The 14703-nt window shown below is 40.3% G+C and overlaps 1 protein-coding gene across 4 annotated transcripts; it reads right to left on the bottom strand.

Moving 5' to 3' along the window:
- Positions 1–438: 438 nt before the first annotated feature.
- LOC110559715 (killer cell lectin-like receptor subfamily F member 1) lies at positions 439–10870 on the bottom strand. 4 transcript variants are annotated; one of them, XM_021655300.2, is made up of 7 exons: positions 10792–10870; positions 7169–7260; positions 5919–6017; positions 4870–4998; positions 3313–3455; positions 2284–2396; positions 439–1022 (listed from the first exon to the last, which is right to left on the bottom strand). In XM_021655300.2, exons 2-7 carry the CDS (start codon positions 7257–7259, stop codon positions 893–895), a joined length of 705 nt encoding a protein of 234 aa, XP_021510975.1. In that variant the 5' UTR covers position 7260; positions 10792–10870; the 3' UTR covers positions 439–892. The 4 variants fall into 4 exon arrangements, with proteins under 4 accessions (XP_021510975.1, XP_060240259.1, XP_060240260.1 ...); XM_060384276.1 differs by lacking the exon at positions 10792–10870 and adding an exon at positions 8599–8735; XM_060384277.1 differs by lacking the exon at positions 10792–10870 and adding an exon at positions 7911–8209.
- Between the last annotated feature and the right edge of the window lie 3833 nt (positions 10871–14703).

Here is a 14703-nt window from a genome sequence, read left to right as displayed (position 1 = left end):
AACTAATCTAATTCATAAGGTTCAAGTGAAGCGCCAGCTATTGATGGAGAAAGGAGGACAAAGGCTTGGTGGACCCCAAGGTCTCAGCATAATTAGTACAGGCAGGCTTCTTAAATGTACTAAACTGTTAACTTTAGGAACACGGAAGACGGGAAGCCCCAAAGTGCCCATACCAGATTTTTAAAGAAACTTGGAGTAAGAAGTAGAAAGTGGAAAACACAAGTATTGGGAAAGACTTTTCAGGAAGTTTTTCTTAAAGGAGGTGCAAAAAGCTGAACTGAAACCAGAAGCCACATGTGGTCGTGGGAATGTTTTCCAGTAGCTCTTGCAGGTTTGGTCATGGTAGAAAAGAGGTGAGAAAGGAGATAGTCAAAGAAGAGATCTCCTTGGAAAAATTTAAAAGGCTGAAATCTAAAGTACAGACTGGGAGGCTTGATGTAGTCAGGCAGGAGATGGTTTTATTCGAGGTAAGCACAGGAAGAAATAACAAGCATCCAGCTGTGCAGCAGGAGGAAGCTCGGGAGTCATGTACCGGTGTCTCCATTTATTCTTGTAGTAAAAGGAGATCTTTTACAAGAGGTGAGTGGAGGTTCTGAGGATTGGAGCTTTCTGTTAAGTAACCGCTGTCTGGAATACATGAGGTACTGTGCTGGTGACAGGGGTGGCCAAAGGGCTAAGCTCAGTGAGACTGGCTGGTGTTTACATGTTCTTGGAATCACAGCACACTCTAGAGACAGAGGCTAGAGGATCTCTGTGAATTTAAGGACAGCCTCATCTACATGAGTTCCTGAACAGCAAGGACTACATAGTAAGACCTTGTCTGGAAGATAAAAAAAATGCAAATCTCCATAGTAGCTGATTCTTTCCTAGTAAGAGAAATACCGCTGACCATTCAAACGTTGTCCTCTGTAGATGAATCTTGACAAATCCAGTAGTTGTGAATGTAGCACTTTTCAGAGAAAATACCCTTCCTTGTTATTAGGGCACAGGCATCTCCTCCGACTCGACCTGTGACTTGAAATCTACAGAGGAAAAAGCCACACATTAGTGACTCCGAAGAGGACAGGGCTCTGCCCCAGACAGGCGCCTTTCGACCGGTGCCTTGTGTTGTCCTTCCTCTCCAAGGCAGAGACTTCAGATATTGCAATATTCAGATATTCAAATGGAGTGAACATTTCAAACCCAGAGACAGCTATCCCGGATGCTGTGCGGCACAACAGAGTCAGCAAAAGAGAGCCGGCCTCTACAAGGTAGGAGAAACAAAAGCAGCCCTTTGCACATGGCCGCTGTGGCATGCACACGCACACACACACACACATACACACACACACACACAATTATAAGCAAATGCATATTTTGCAAATAAAAAGTAAATTATATTATGAACCTCTTCATGTTCCAGACCCAAATCCCAAATTTCACGCCTTCAAAACACCTTCCTTTGTTGCTATGAAAAAAAAATTCCTTCATTTTAAAAATAGTAACAACAACCATAACTAAAACATTAGCCCGCTCTTTGGTATACCTTAAGCATGCCAGCTCCAGACAGGGTTGGGGGCTGAGAAAAGTGAAGAAACTCCCCCCAACACACCTTCTGTTCCACTGTCTTCAGACAACTCTTTTCTGCCTTACGTAAATAAATGACAACACAATCTCTCATCACTGCAGTAGCTCATCTTGGTTGTCAGCCTGATACACCTGAGAAGAGGAAACCTAAACCCAAGAGCTGCAGCCATCAGAATGGCCTCTGGCCCTGTTGCCAGATCATTTTCCTGATTGCTGATTGAAATAAGAGAACCTAGCCCACGGTGCGTAGGTAGTTCCGGGGTATACGAGAAATGTAGCTGAGCAAGCCACAGGGAGCAAGGCGGTGGGTGGCATTTCTCCTGCTTCAGTTCCTGTCCTTTTTGATTGACTTCCTCTCTTGGCTTTTCTCCATGATGGGTTTGGTAGGGAAGTACAAGCCAAATATGCCCTTTCCTCCCCAAGTTGCTATTGGCCATGATGCTTATCGCTGCAACGGAATGCAAACTAGGATATACTGATATAACCTTTCCACTCCTAACTTCTGCATCATTAAACTAAATTGGAGTGTGAGAAGGGCCATACGTTATTTTAGACTCTGATTCTCTAAGACAAATTTTATGAACCTTCTCCTAACAGGTATCAAACTCTTCCATCCTGCAATCGCCTGACCACCTGAAGTTCCCCAGAGCTACCAGGAGGGGGCAGTGTATGAAAGTCTTACATTTCCCCAGTGGCCCACAAACACCAAAAACTCACAATTGTGGGTGTAATGGTATGCCATCAAGCCAGGTCCACGTTTTCTGTGGTTCTGTAATGTTCAATCCAATCCAAAAGTACACTCCATCATGTATTTTACTCTGGATGAAATCCTAAGAACAGAGACCCAGGGGAAAACGGCTGAGTGTCAGGTATGAAGACGGACCCTTCTGACTTATTCTGTCCGAACCTAAAGAGATTCTGGCGTTCATCTTTCCACTGAACTTTCCAGGACAGTTGTAAGAAGTCTTCCGTGTATTTAGGAAAAGAAATCCATATGCTGAAGCTTTTCTAACCGTGTGACTCTCACGTACACTCTGTTGGATGGAAAAATAGACAGTACAAACAGCAGTCTACGAGAAGGGACGGAGGAGACCAAAGCGAGAAAGGATGAGGCTGCTTAAAGGCGACAGACAACGCAGGCTTTAAATGGGTGAAAAAAAAACAAAAAACAACCAAAAAAAATCATCTTTCTGCTGCTTACCAAGATTTTAGACATCCTGCCAGGTACTGCCAATGTTTTACATTTTATCTATTCCGTTATAAGTTTTTTGAGACAGGGCCTCACTATTACAGCCCAGGCCAGTGTAAAACTCACCCATCTCAATCCTCTTGCCTCCCTTTCCCAAATGCTGAGATTGCAGGTGAGCGCTTCCAAATCATGGCTAAATTGGGAATGTTTTGATGGGTCCCTTGGAACTCCTCTCATCCTCCATGTAGGAGGACGGTATTGATAACAAATTATCCTAAGAACCCGACTAGGCCACTTACCTGAGCAGTAACATAGCCAACTGATGTCCCTGGGGAAATTGTGTAATATCCCCATGTGGCTCTAGGGAAAACTCTGTCTCATAAATTTAATCTTAGATCTAATTGAGGTTTTGGTTGTAAATTGCATTGAACGGTGCCTGGCATGAGGTAGGTATTCAACACATGACAGTAATTAATAGCAGAATAATTATGTTTTCACGAAAGGAACCCACATCTCCTGGCTTAGAAAGGATTAAGTTTCATGTGATTAGCTATTACCAATTCGGCCTTGTCTTGGATCACCAAGAGGTGTGATTTCTTTACTGCACAGGATATTTCACTGTCAATCCATGACTTAAAGTTCATGTAAAATTTGTAGCATTTCCCTTGTTTCTGCAACCAGTCATCAGGGCATGATTTTCCTAGAAGGAAGAAAACAATATGGGAAGAAACAGAAATGAGAAAGAAGTTTTAAGACCAAACACAATTGTTACATTAAGTTTTAAACTTTAAAAGCCATATAATATATATATATATACATATATATATATAATAGAATGTGTGAAACATTCTACTAACAAGCTAGCTAGTGAGACTGGAAGGTCATTCCTAAAGAAATATAAATATGTATTTGTCTCGTGTTTGTTTGTGAGACAAGATCTCCCTTTCTACCTTAGGCCTGGCATAGAACATTTGGCCATCCCCCTGCTTCAGCCTCTTGAGTGCTTAATAGATCTGTAACTGTCTTAAAGGGCTTTGGGGGGTCAGCAACATGCCTCAGCGGGTAAAGAACCTGTCACCAAGCCTGCCGATCTGAAAGAAAAAAATCATGCATATTGTCTTTGGACTTCCTCAATCACACCTTGGCAACTGCACAGCATCCATATACATACAGATACAGGCACACAAAGTTTTTAAAATTTCTTTCAGCTTTCAGGTATCTTCTTATGTGCTTCTCTTATACAAAGTTATAAGAAATTTAGTGACAAGAACAATCAAATACCATAATCAAGTATCAGTATATGTTTACATGGATAATTGTACGTTGACTATATGTATACACACACTGATTGGACATTCAAAAAGGAAATAGCTTCTACCTGCCTATGAGGAGGAAGCAAGAAAAAAAGAAGTGAAAATATTCTAAAATTTGGGCCTTTCTAGTGTCCAGAACTTGAACAAATCACAAAATGACGATAACACAAATGGGTTTTCTTCTTCCCCTGGTGCCAGGATGCCAGGTTAAGGAGTTAGTGATCTAGGGACTGCGGACCCAGTTTCCTCATCATCCCATTTGGTTTGGACTGGCTCTGCAAGGAAGCATTGGGGTTTAACCTAAGCCTCTAACTTGTGGCTAATGGAGTAAGGACAGCTGGGCATTTGAATTGCTTTTCTTTATAATCTGCTGGGATAAATTTCTAAAGAAATAGGAGAGAGAGAGAGAGAGAGAGAGAGAGAGAGAGAGAACATGAAGCAGGTTTACATTTCTCTCAAAATGCTCTGAGAAGAATAATTGGAATTCATTAGTGAAGATTTTTATCAGTAGAAAGCCTAAAGAACCAGTGTGTCTTTGCACTGTAAATGTTTCACTGGCTTGAGAGTGTACTAAGATTTCCTCTTCAAAAATTAAGCAAATAAAATGGAAGCTAACAATAAAATTAAAAAATGTTTTTAAAAGGAAGTTAGTGAGCTAGCTACTTCTTTTGGCAGCTTCCATGTGCGTTCTAATAACTTTTGTGAATTTGTCTGCTCAATTTGCTTGATCCCAATAGCAGAAGCTGAAAAGACAGAGGACAAGCTTTCCCTTCTTGAAATGCAGTGATAGAAGCCACTTACCTGTGGAGTTTACTCTGTCCTGTTGTTTCTCAGAAGAAATATCCACACAGTCACAACATCTGGTTTCATTATTACCAAGCATCCCCACATTACGCTTATCGCTTAAAGAACATGTATTCAGATGACTTACTGAGAAGTGAAAAAACATAATGCTAATTAAATTTCTACAGGTACAAGCCAGAGACCCTTTGTTTTAATAAAATTGCTATTGGATACACAAACTGCTTGTCAAAAACTGGTCTGGTTAATAATATCTCTACCTTTTAATTTTACATGTGAATTTAGCAATAAGGAGGTTTCTTCCTACCAAGAATCATATAGAGACACAAAATAACATTATCTAAATTAAATTAAAATAGATAAAACTTTCCTTTATCTGTATTAAAGATTAAGCCAGCTAACTTTTCTTTATAGTTATTAAAATTTCCTAATGTGGTAGAACAAAATTGCTCATGAACTTTGGCTTGTCATAGGACCATGGCACTGCTCAGTGTCCTCACATGCACCAAAAGACAAGTCACCTTAGCGCTCGCTTGACACTTACACATACTGTAAATCAGTCATTTATCACAACTCCTAACACAGGGTAACTGAAAATGGAAGCAACAAAAAGCACGATTCTGTTTTATTTGTGCACTGTGACTTTAGCAACAGACTTTATATTTAATTTGGACCCAACTTTTCAACCAACTGATAAGTCTTCAAAACATCAACCTTTGAAATATGCTTGACGGATAAAGCCAGCGTTCATAATACTTGAGTTCTTTCACTACAATCGACAACTTCATCTTCTAGAAGAGTTATCACAAAGTCACATGCTTACTGATCCATTAAAACTTAAGGCAAGGCAGCCTTTCAAATCGATGCATGCATAGGGTATCCCTAGTGGTTACAAGGGGATCATTTCACATCCACAGGAGTAAGTTTATGATGGAAACCGGGGTACGGTAACACGCCAAGCAATTCTGTAACTTTGGAAGGAGCCAGCTGAACTCCTCCAGGAACACGCTGGTCCCCATATCTGCGCAGGTAGCTTTCAGAGTACTCACTGTGGATGATCAGTCCTATTACCGTGGCGATCAAGAACACTAGTGCCATGCTGGCCAGCCTCAGAGCTAGCCGATGCCAAGTTGGACACTCAGGGTAGTCTGTAATGGTTAAATGTTCTTCTGTAACATTGAAACGTCTTAAATATACTTGTAAATGTGTCACAACAATAGAAAACCCGAAGTGTTTTGAGACAGGAAAGGAAACTGTAATTTGTTACATGGTGAGGCAAATGGGCGTGGTGGTTCATATCTATAAATCCAGCATTTAGGAGGTTCAGGCAGGAGCATTGTTGTGTGTTCATGGCCGGCCTGGGATAACAGAGTCAGACTCTGTCTCAAGCAAACACACAACAAAGTCCTCACTCAAGATTTTCTAAGATGAATACAAGCTTAATTATCTTAAAAATGGATTTATTGAATCTAAGAGCTCGACATGCTTTTTTTAACCATCATCAAATAGTCTTCTTATGTTTGGCAGGCAATTTCTTCCTAAACCCACACTTCACCGAATAAGGTGAGTTGTTTAGCTTTTGTTTGCATATTGACTGACTTATTCAAACAATATTCAAAAGAATTGAGCCCCAGGAAGAAACACACAGTAATGCCAGAATAATTTAGTGAACAAAAACAAACAAACAAACAAAAAGCAATTGTCTGAGGAGGCACATGAGCAAAACACATTTTAATCATCTTCTCAAAACAAAACATGTGTTTGTTGATTCATGAAACAAACTCAGGCACTGATCATTATAATTGTATATTTTACTTTAATAAATATACTTCTCAATCTTAAACTCAGGAAAAAATCTAACTTATTACACTCAATATAAACATATTTATACATATATTTTATGTGCCATGAATTGGTCTGCTGTGGTAGAGATATAGATAGCTACATGTTCGAGTAGGTAGGTATACGGATGTACATCTATCCCTGTGAAACAGGTAACCATATTCTTAAGACCGAGCTAGTGTAAGTAGCCAGTTGAAGTTAAATATTAACGCTGGAGGTAGAATTAATCTAAAAATACCCACTAACACTGAGCTGCGGTAGTGCATGCCTTTAACCAGCACTTGGGAGACAGAGGAGAGCTAATCTTTATGAGTTCCAGAACAGTATGGTCTATGGGGCTAGTTCCAGGACAGCCAAGGCTCTATAGGGAACCTGTCTAAGACAATAAAACAAAACATTCCCCACTACCATGCTAAGCTTACAGTCAGTCATCAAGTTTAGGATTCTGGATGCCTACCTTTGTACGTCCACTTGTGTTGGCAGTGATAGGAACGTTTTCTTGGCTTCTTTACAGTTGCTCTTTCTGTGTGGTGCGTCTGTCCAACCATCCTATAAATAGAATAATCCATTTTTCAATGAGAAGAAAACAGAGACAACATCTAGAAAAAAAAAAGTGCATATAAATTTGTAGCAGCAAAACGTAGCCTTTCACTGTAAAACCACAAAGGATATGGTCGGAGAAGTAAGGGGGGATTTGTGCTGCAACCACAACTTTCCTTTTAGCAGAGATTTCAGATCTGCAGAAAAAGTGCTCGTGTAGCCAGCACTCGGGGTTCTCTATTATTATTTATTTCCTTGCCTTATGGAGACAGACAGAGATGTACAGAGAAAATGGAAGGAAGAGCAGACAAGCCATTTTCGTGATAAATTTGCCATAATTAATGGCTCAGTACTGAGGATTAGTCCTACTCCTACCCCTTGTCCGCAGCCCACCTGTTCCCTGCATTTTAGGATCCCGAAGTCCACAATACTGCGCAGTTCTCTTCTCCCTCCTATCTCTCTGGGATACTCTTAGCTCTAACAATTTCTTACTCCTTCCTCCTTTTGGACTATTTGAAAGGTCTTGAAAAATGTTCATAAGATCTTCCACAGAACGTTCCTAATTCGAAACAGCCAGATGTTTTTCTCATTTTATTGAGGTTGCAGCGTTTTTTGGACACAAAACTAAAAAGGTGAAGACCAAAAAGGTGAATTCTCACCGTATCCTCTAGAGGGCGCCGATGCTCAGCATAAATACCGCTCTTGCTTTAACTACTGCGCACAGAAATATAGCATTCTTCGGGTGTATTTGCCAAAAATTACAAAAATAAATTTTCTATAGATATTCACGTGACGGATTTTATAGGGCTTAGGCCTAGGATCATACCCCAGCCTGTCAAGCTTTATACAAAACTGTTAAACTAGCTTTCAGCCTGGTCTTCCGTTCTCTACTCCGGCCAGGAGTGATACGCCCCGATACATCATTACTCGACTTGGAGGACCTCTTTAATGTTAGCGTTCTCATAGGCATCTGCTGCATACACCGCTGCTGCACGGGTCAGCTCTCCCTCAGCCCCTCCCCCCCTCCACCACCCAGCAGCTTTGCCTTCTCTAGGGCTCCACCGTGAGTCTGGAGATCCAGACATTCCCAGTTGATGTTTACCCTCCCCGGAAGCGATCCTCCTCACGGGTATCCCCATTAGGCGGAAATTTTGAAAGCGCTCCGACAGGCAGCACCTTGGCCCTGGCCAATGATGTACACTCACCCCCAAAGCCCCTACCCGCTCCCCCAAAGGCTTTGCTCCCCCACCCCAGTTAAATGAGCTGTCTCCTGGAAGCTGCCTCCAGAGAGTCTGCTTTCTCCACACTCGCTGCCATCTAAGGACTCCATGCCCCAGCTGTCCCCACCTTGCTCTTCTCCTTGGATCCACCAGTTGTGGTCCCTGGGTGCTCAGGCTATGAAGATCAGGGAAGTGGAACTGAGAATGATGCTTGACCATAGATCAAACTGGAGAAATTTGACGTCTTCGCTGGGGCGAGTCCACCCATCCGCAGATACAGACTACCTCTCCATTGACTGAGTAATTTGTTATCTTTAGGAGTTTGTAAGGTCCCGTATCGTATATATTTATGTCTAAATATTTTTTAAAGTTTGGTGCTATTGTAAATTATACTTCTAAATGTTCAATTCTACTTATTCATTGTTAATATGCAGGAAACAGCTCCTTAGCGTTACACTCGAATCATGCACATTTGGAGTTTTCCCTTTCTATAACTGGGAATTTTTGTTGTTGTTTTTACTGTCTACTTGGGCAGTCATAGCATCTGCTACAAGAGACTGCTTAATAAAAGAATAAATAAGTTAATATTCTCTTCCTTCCAACAATCTCATGGTTAAAAAAATAAATTCTTCAGTTCCTTATTTTCCAGTCTGTATAACTTTTGTTTTGTTCTTATATGAAGCAAGGACTTATTCTTTCTTTATGACAAGCTAAAACCTCCAATGTAGCTTGAAAACAATTTGTTAAAACAGTTGTCTTTTCCTCTGATTCTAGAGGAAAGCGTCTTGTCTCTCGCCTTAAAATCTAATATTAGCTGAAGGCAGGCAGATGTCTAGGACTTCTATGCTAATATATATTATTTAACAAGTTCTAGACTAGCCTGAGAGAGAGAGAGAGAGAGAGAGAGAGAAAGAGAGAGAGAGAGAGAGAATCATTTACCCAATACAGTGTGCTACACCAGCATCTTACAGAATCAAGATTATTATTTCTTCTCCAAGAGAGGAGAAAGTAGATAGATGCAAAATCGTGAACCAGAAGTCAGACCTGGTGGCTTACATCTGCAATCCCAGGATGGGAGGCCGAGACAAGAGAATGCATCACTCAAAGCAGAGTAAGCTACAAACAGCACCTTTTCTCGAAAACTTAACAATCACTCAGTGCCCTGAACTCTAGGCACATTTGTCCCGTTGGCCAAGAGCCATGCACAGATTTCTAAACTGTTTTAAACATCGAAGGCAGGATGGTGAAACAACCACAGCCACTTCCTGGTCTGCAGCATCAGTGAAGACAACGTTTCTTGGACAAACTGTGAAGGCTGTGGTTTATCTAGATTTTTAGCATCTATTTCCTGTGCCTCCCTGACTTGTTGTTTGAAGTTTTGCACAAGCCTTAATTGTTCAGGCTAGCATGCCAAAAAGTACATACAGCAAACTGTCTGCCTGTTTGAGAGGCAGGAACAGTTGCAGAAGAATACCACGGAAAGGAGGATTGGGGATTCTTCAACTGGATCTCCACTTGGAGAGGCTACTTGTCAGGAGGTGGGAGGGGGTGGAGAAACAGAAAGCAGAACACAGTAACTGGAGAATAAAAATAACAAGGAGTTTAAAGAAAGTGCTGAGCAAGGGATGTGTGCACCCGAGGAAGCTCACCTGGCACCTAGCACAAGTTGTTTTATACAAACGTGGTGTATATACATACGGGTAGGAAGAGGGCATCAGACCCCTGGATTTGGAGTCTCCGATGGTTGTCAGACTTCATGGCAGTGCGAGTTAAACCCCAGGTGTTTGTATATAAGCAAATATACAAACAACAACAACAAAACAAATATAAATGACCTCAGCCATATTCCCAAACACTATTAATAATTCTGATTGACCTTAAGAAAAATAAAGAAGTAGTCTCCTAGGACAATCCTAATTGTGAATCAAAGCATGCATTTCTAGAAGGTTACAGAGAGGAAGCCCTTGGAAAACCAAGCGTGATCTATGGAATGGGAAACAGGAACTCCCTTCCACACATTACCCAATCTTACTTCTGCTTGAAATTTGGTGATAGTGCTCAACCAATCACTCTCCGTGGCCATGCACCTGACCACACAGCGTCTGGACAGCGTCTCCCACTTCATTGTGTTGATGAAAGTGTAACATAGCTGCGAGTAACCTTCTAGAACGAAAATATCTGTAGGATTATTTTAGGACCATGACAGTAAGAATCTATTAACACGACCTTTTGAATTGGCGACCTCCATACGCTGTGGAATGTGACTTGTAGTGATACATTTTGAATCAATTCAAACACATAGAATTTTAAGGATTGTTACCATCAATGAAATAAGGTGCTGTGAATCCTGGCCTTTTTGTGAGCAGATAATGAGATGAGCCAGTTGTATCCACCTGAAGCTGAAACCAAAGATCAATGTAAGTCTTGTTCTGAATTTGCAATAGAAGCCTCCCAAAATGCACAAATTATAAAAAAATAAATGAAATAAAATGTCGGTTGTAGGTTCTTGGTACCAATCTCAAAGTTAAATCTAATAGATTTAGGATAGTGTGTGGGAATGTGTATGTTAAACTTTAACCTACTCAAAGAAGTGAGATTACACTTGTCAAAATCGAAGATAATCAGACAGTTGCCAAATAAAAAGAAAGAAAAGGAGAAACTAGATCAACCTGCCTGATTCCACTGCCAGCATTCTCCCCAGCAAACAACGTTACTCTATTAACTACTGGGGAGAACACTGAAAACATTAACCTGTAGACTTTTTTATTTTACAATGCCTAACCACGTGGCCCTGGCTGTATTGAAGCTTGCTACGCAGACCGGGCCAGCCTCACGCTTACAGAGATTCTCCCGCCTCTGCCTCTTGAGTACGGGAATAACCTGGATTTGGAATTTTTTCATAAATATGTTTTGACCAAAATGGGATTAACAGCTTTGGAGGAAAAACTTATGCTGTTTTTTGTTTGTTTGTTTGTTTGTTTTTGTTTTTTACCTAGATACCTCAGACTTTACTAGCCAGGTCTTAAATCCCCTGTTGTGCCATATAATACCAGTCAAAGATACTGTTTTATGAACATTTGAAGTCGGTGTTTTGTCCAATGATTCTGGACAGAATTTGTACTTTTCATAAATACGTTGCTAGTTCAGCGAGGTTAGTACTAGAACCCATCTGCCTGTAATGCTGTTTGTTTATTTGTTTGTTGTTATTGTTAAACTACTCAAGAGGATTCCACCAGTTCTTGCTGCTTTGAGCAATATGACCTATCTTCAGGAAGCATGGAACTCTATTCCTTAAAAACCCTTTTGTAACACAGAAGACAATTGGTTGAACGCTTGAAAAATTACATTAAGAAAGTGCTGATGCATCTAAAACAAAAAGGGGGAACTGTAGAGAGCTGCGGAATGCTGTGCCTTAAAGATGGAGCTGGTTTCCGCCTTCCACCTTCCCGATGGTGAGTGCTCTCTGTCACAAACAATTCCACATTTGGCTAAGGCTGAGGATCTGGCTTGCTTCCATGTATGTGGACCTATCTGCATTGCCCACGTGGCACGCCTGGGTTGGCTACCCAGAGGCTATTTAAGCTGTGGGCTGGCTTTCCCCAGGGTCAGATGATTGTTCAAGGTTCCTGAATAAACTGCATTGAAAAAAAAAAAGAAAAAGAAAAGGAAAGTAGGTATGGAGAGATGGCTCAATGGTTCATAACACTGGCTGCTCTTCCAGAAGACCTGGGCTAACTTCCCAGCACCCAGATGGCAGCTCATAACTATCTGTAACTTTAATTCCTAGGGGGTAGGGTCTTGATGCCCTCTTTTGGCCTTTAATAAAAAAAAAGAATACACATAAAATAGAAGCAGTGAGTGTAAAAGAAAAAGAACATAAACCAATCACACAGGGCTAAAGCCATATTTAAATGACTGAACAAAGCACCCCTCCTTTCGGTGGGCACAGCGTTACTCCCTCACAACCTCAGGAGAGCTGCAGGCATCTCCATAGGGTGATGAGTCAAAACAGCCAAACCTCAAGATGTTTGCTGCCATGAAATGCAGACACTATTCCAAGTCTTTTATTTCTTGCCCCTAATTGTCTCCATCCTAATTTGCTTAATCATGAAATATTCCTCACCAAACACATGCAAAGGTGAGAAATCTCATCCTGAAAATTTGACTTCATTGACCCTATGTGACTCAATGATAAAAGGGGCAGCCTTACAGCCCAGACTAAGAAACATAAAACCCTCTAGCAAAAGTGAACAAAAATTAAAGTCTTTTCAGAAAAGAAGATATACAAATGAGTGACACAGGTAAAAAAAAAAAAAAAAAAAAAAAAAAAAAGGCTGATTCACTCATTATCTGATAAAGAATACAAAATTTAGCTCACACCATAATAGTATTAAAGATAGATAGATAGATAGATAGATAGATAGATAGACAGATCCGAAATTTTTAACACAAATGAACACTTACATATCAGTGAGACTGTGAAACAACAGAAATGATGCTCCATCGTGGGTTTGAGGGATGCACAATATTTGAAAAAAAAAAATAATGTAATACCAGCTAGGAAAAATCCCAGTAAAACATTCTCATTTAACAAATTCTACTCTTGGGCCTTTCTTTTAGGAAACAAGTAAAATGGCAGTACTTATATTTACGACTTCATGAAAACTCTAAGCCATAACAGTAATTGGAATGTCTGTCAGAAGAAGAGGCCTAGAAGTTACTTCAGAAGTTAATACTAATGCTCGACTCAGCTTCTGATAACAAGGTTGTGTCTCATAATACAATAAGAAAGAAGAAAGGCACTTCATAGTGATACAGATGATAAGTACATGGATACATGATAACTATACAATTAAAAATGATAGCTAGATACATACATCATACATACATACATACATACATAGATGTAATACAGGTAGAGTGAACTGGTGTGTGAGTTTTTTTCATCCACACCCTTCTGCTCAGAAATACTCCCTCCCTCTTTCCCCTTTTCCCCTGCCCTACTCTTGAGAAACTGGGACCACGCACACTCACCAACTCACTCCCAGCACATCAAGTCACATCAGAATTGACTACATCATCTTCCCTTATGGACTGGCCTGGCAGCCCCTGGGAGTGGGTGGGAGAGGGATAAAAAAGCAGGCAACAGCATCCATGTCAGAGACAGCCCTCCTCCCCCTTCACCCCTGCTTCCCTTACTAGAGAACCCAAACAAAGCCTGAACTGCCCAGGGCTGGGGAGATGGCTCAGCTTGTGAAGACTAGGCTCACAACCAAAAATATTTCTACTGCTTTTAACGTTGCTGTTTTCTTACAGAATTACATAGAGGAAATGATCCAGAAAATAGAAAATTTGGGGTGTCCGGATGAGGTCATGTTAAAGATGCTTCAAAAACCTCTTGATGGTTTTTCCATTGAAACATAGTCATGACAGAGTGATTGCAGCTTGATATGTGATTTGAAAAGTTGGTTTGAATTGTTTAGCCAGAGAATTTTTTTTTTTACATGTCTGAGGCTTTTACTGAAAGTTTGGGTGTGCTTTAGTTGATGTATTATGCTTCCTTCTAGTGGCACCAACTTATAATCACATGTTTACTTTTCATCATTAAAGTGCTTCATGTCGTAATACCACTAAATGTGTTTTGTGGCATTTCTTTATAACAGAAGTAATGCTTCTTTGGTAAAATCTGGTGCTTGCAGTGACTCTAAAGAAATACTTTGTTTTAATTCTTATAAATGTGGTAGGCTTCTATAACAGCTTCAGATAGCAATACTGGAAATCTCATTAAAAACCATTTATTATTCAATATCTTGATTTGTTATGTTTGTCAGGACTCTCCACCAGCATATATTGTAAAATCACATAATGATCTCATCTTAGCATTTGGCTAGAATTAAAGTCTGAAATGCTAAGCAGTGCTTTCTTTTTTCCTCTCTGCATATCAACTGTGACGTAGGATGTCTATCTGTGAAAAATATCGAATAAACCAAGTGTTGCATACGCATGAACTAAACTAATTAGACATTTATCTGAAATCACACAAATTATGAGATCATCTTGTGCATTAAGTCATTGAAATTGTTAAATGAAAATAATCATTTTATATCACTAGTTTTCCTGACCCACTTTTCAATATAAGGTAACTTACAAATGTGTGCGAAGAAAGTGTCTGCCAGGCAACAAATATGAGAGATGTGCATGCTCACCTTGCTGTTAATGCTCCGTGCAAATA

This window comes from Meriones unguiculatus, chromosome 5, assembly GCF_030254825.1.
Source record: "Meriones unguiculatus strain TT.TT164.6M chromosome 5, Bangor_MerUng_6.1, whole genome shotgun sequence".
Classification (NCBI taxonomy): Eukaryota; Metazoa; Chordata; class Mammalia; order Rodentia; family Muridae; genus Meriones; species Meriones unguiculatus.
This window is presented reverse-complemented; position numbering and strand designations above follow the sequence as displayed.

Coding starts and splice junctions, on each gene's coding strand:
- LOC110559715 (XM_060384276.1), bottom strand. CDS start 8,690: ATGGTCAAGCATCATTCTCAGTTCCACTTCCCTGATCTTCATAGCCTG. Junction 7,261..8,598: donor GATCCAAGGAGAAGAGCAAG/GTGGGGACAGCT, acceptor TTCTATTTATAG/GATGGTTGGACAGACGCACC. Junction 1,023..2,283: donor ATACCATTACACCCACAATT/GTGAGTTTTTGG, acceptor TTTCCTCTGTAG/ATTTCAAGTCACAGGTCGAG.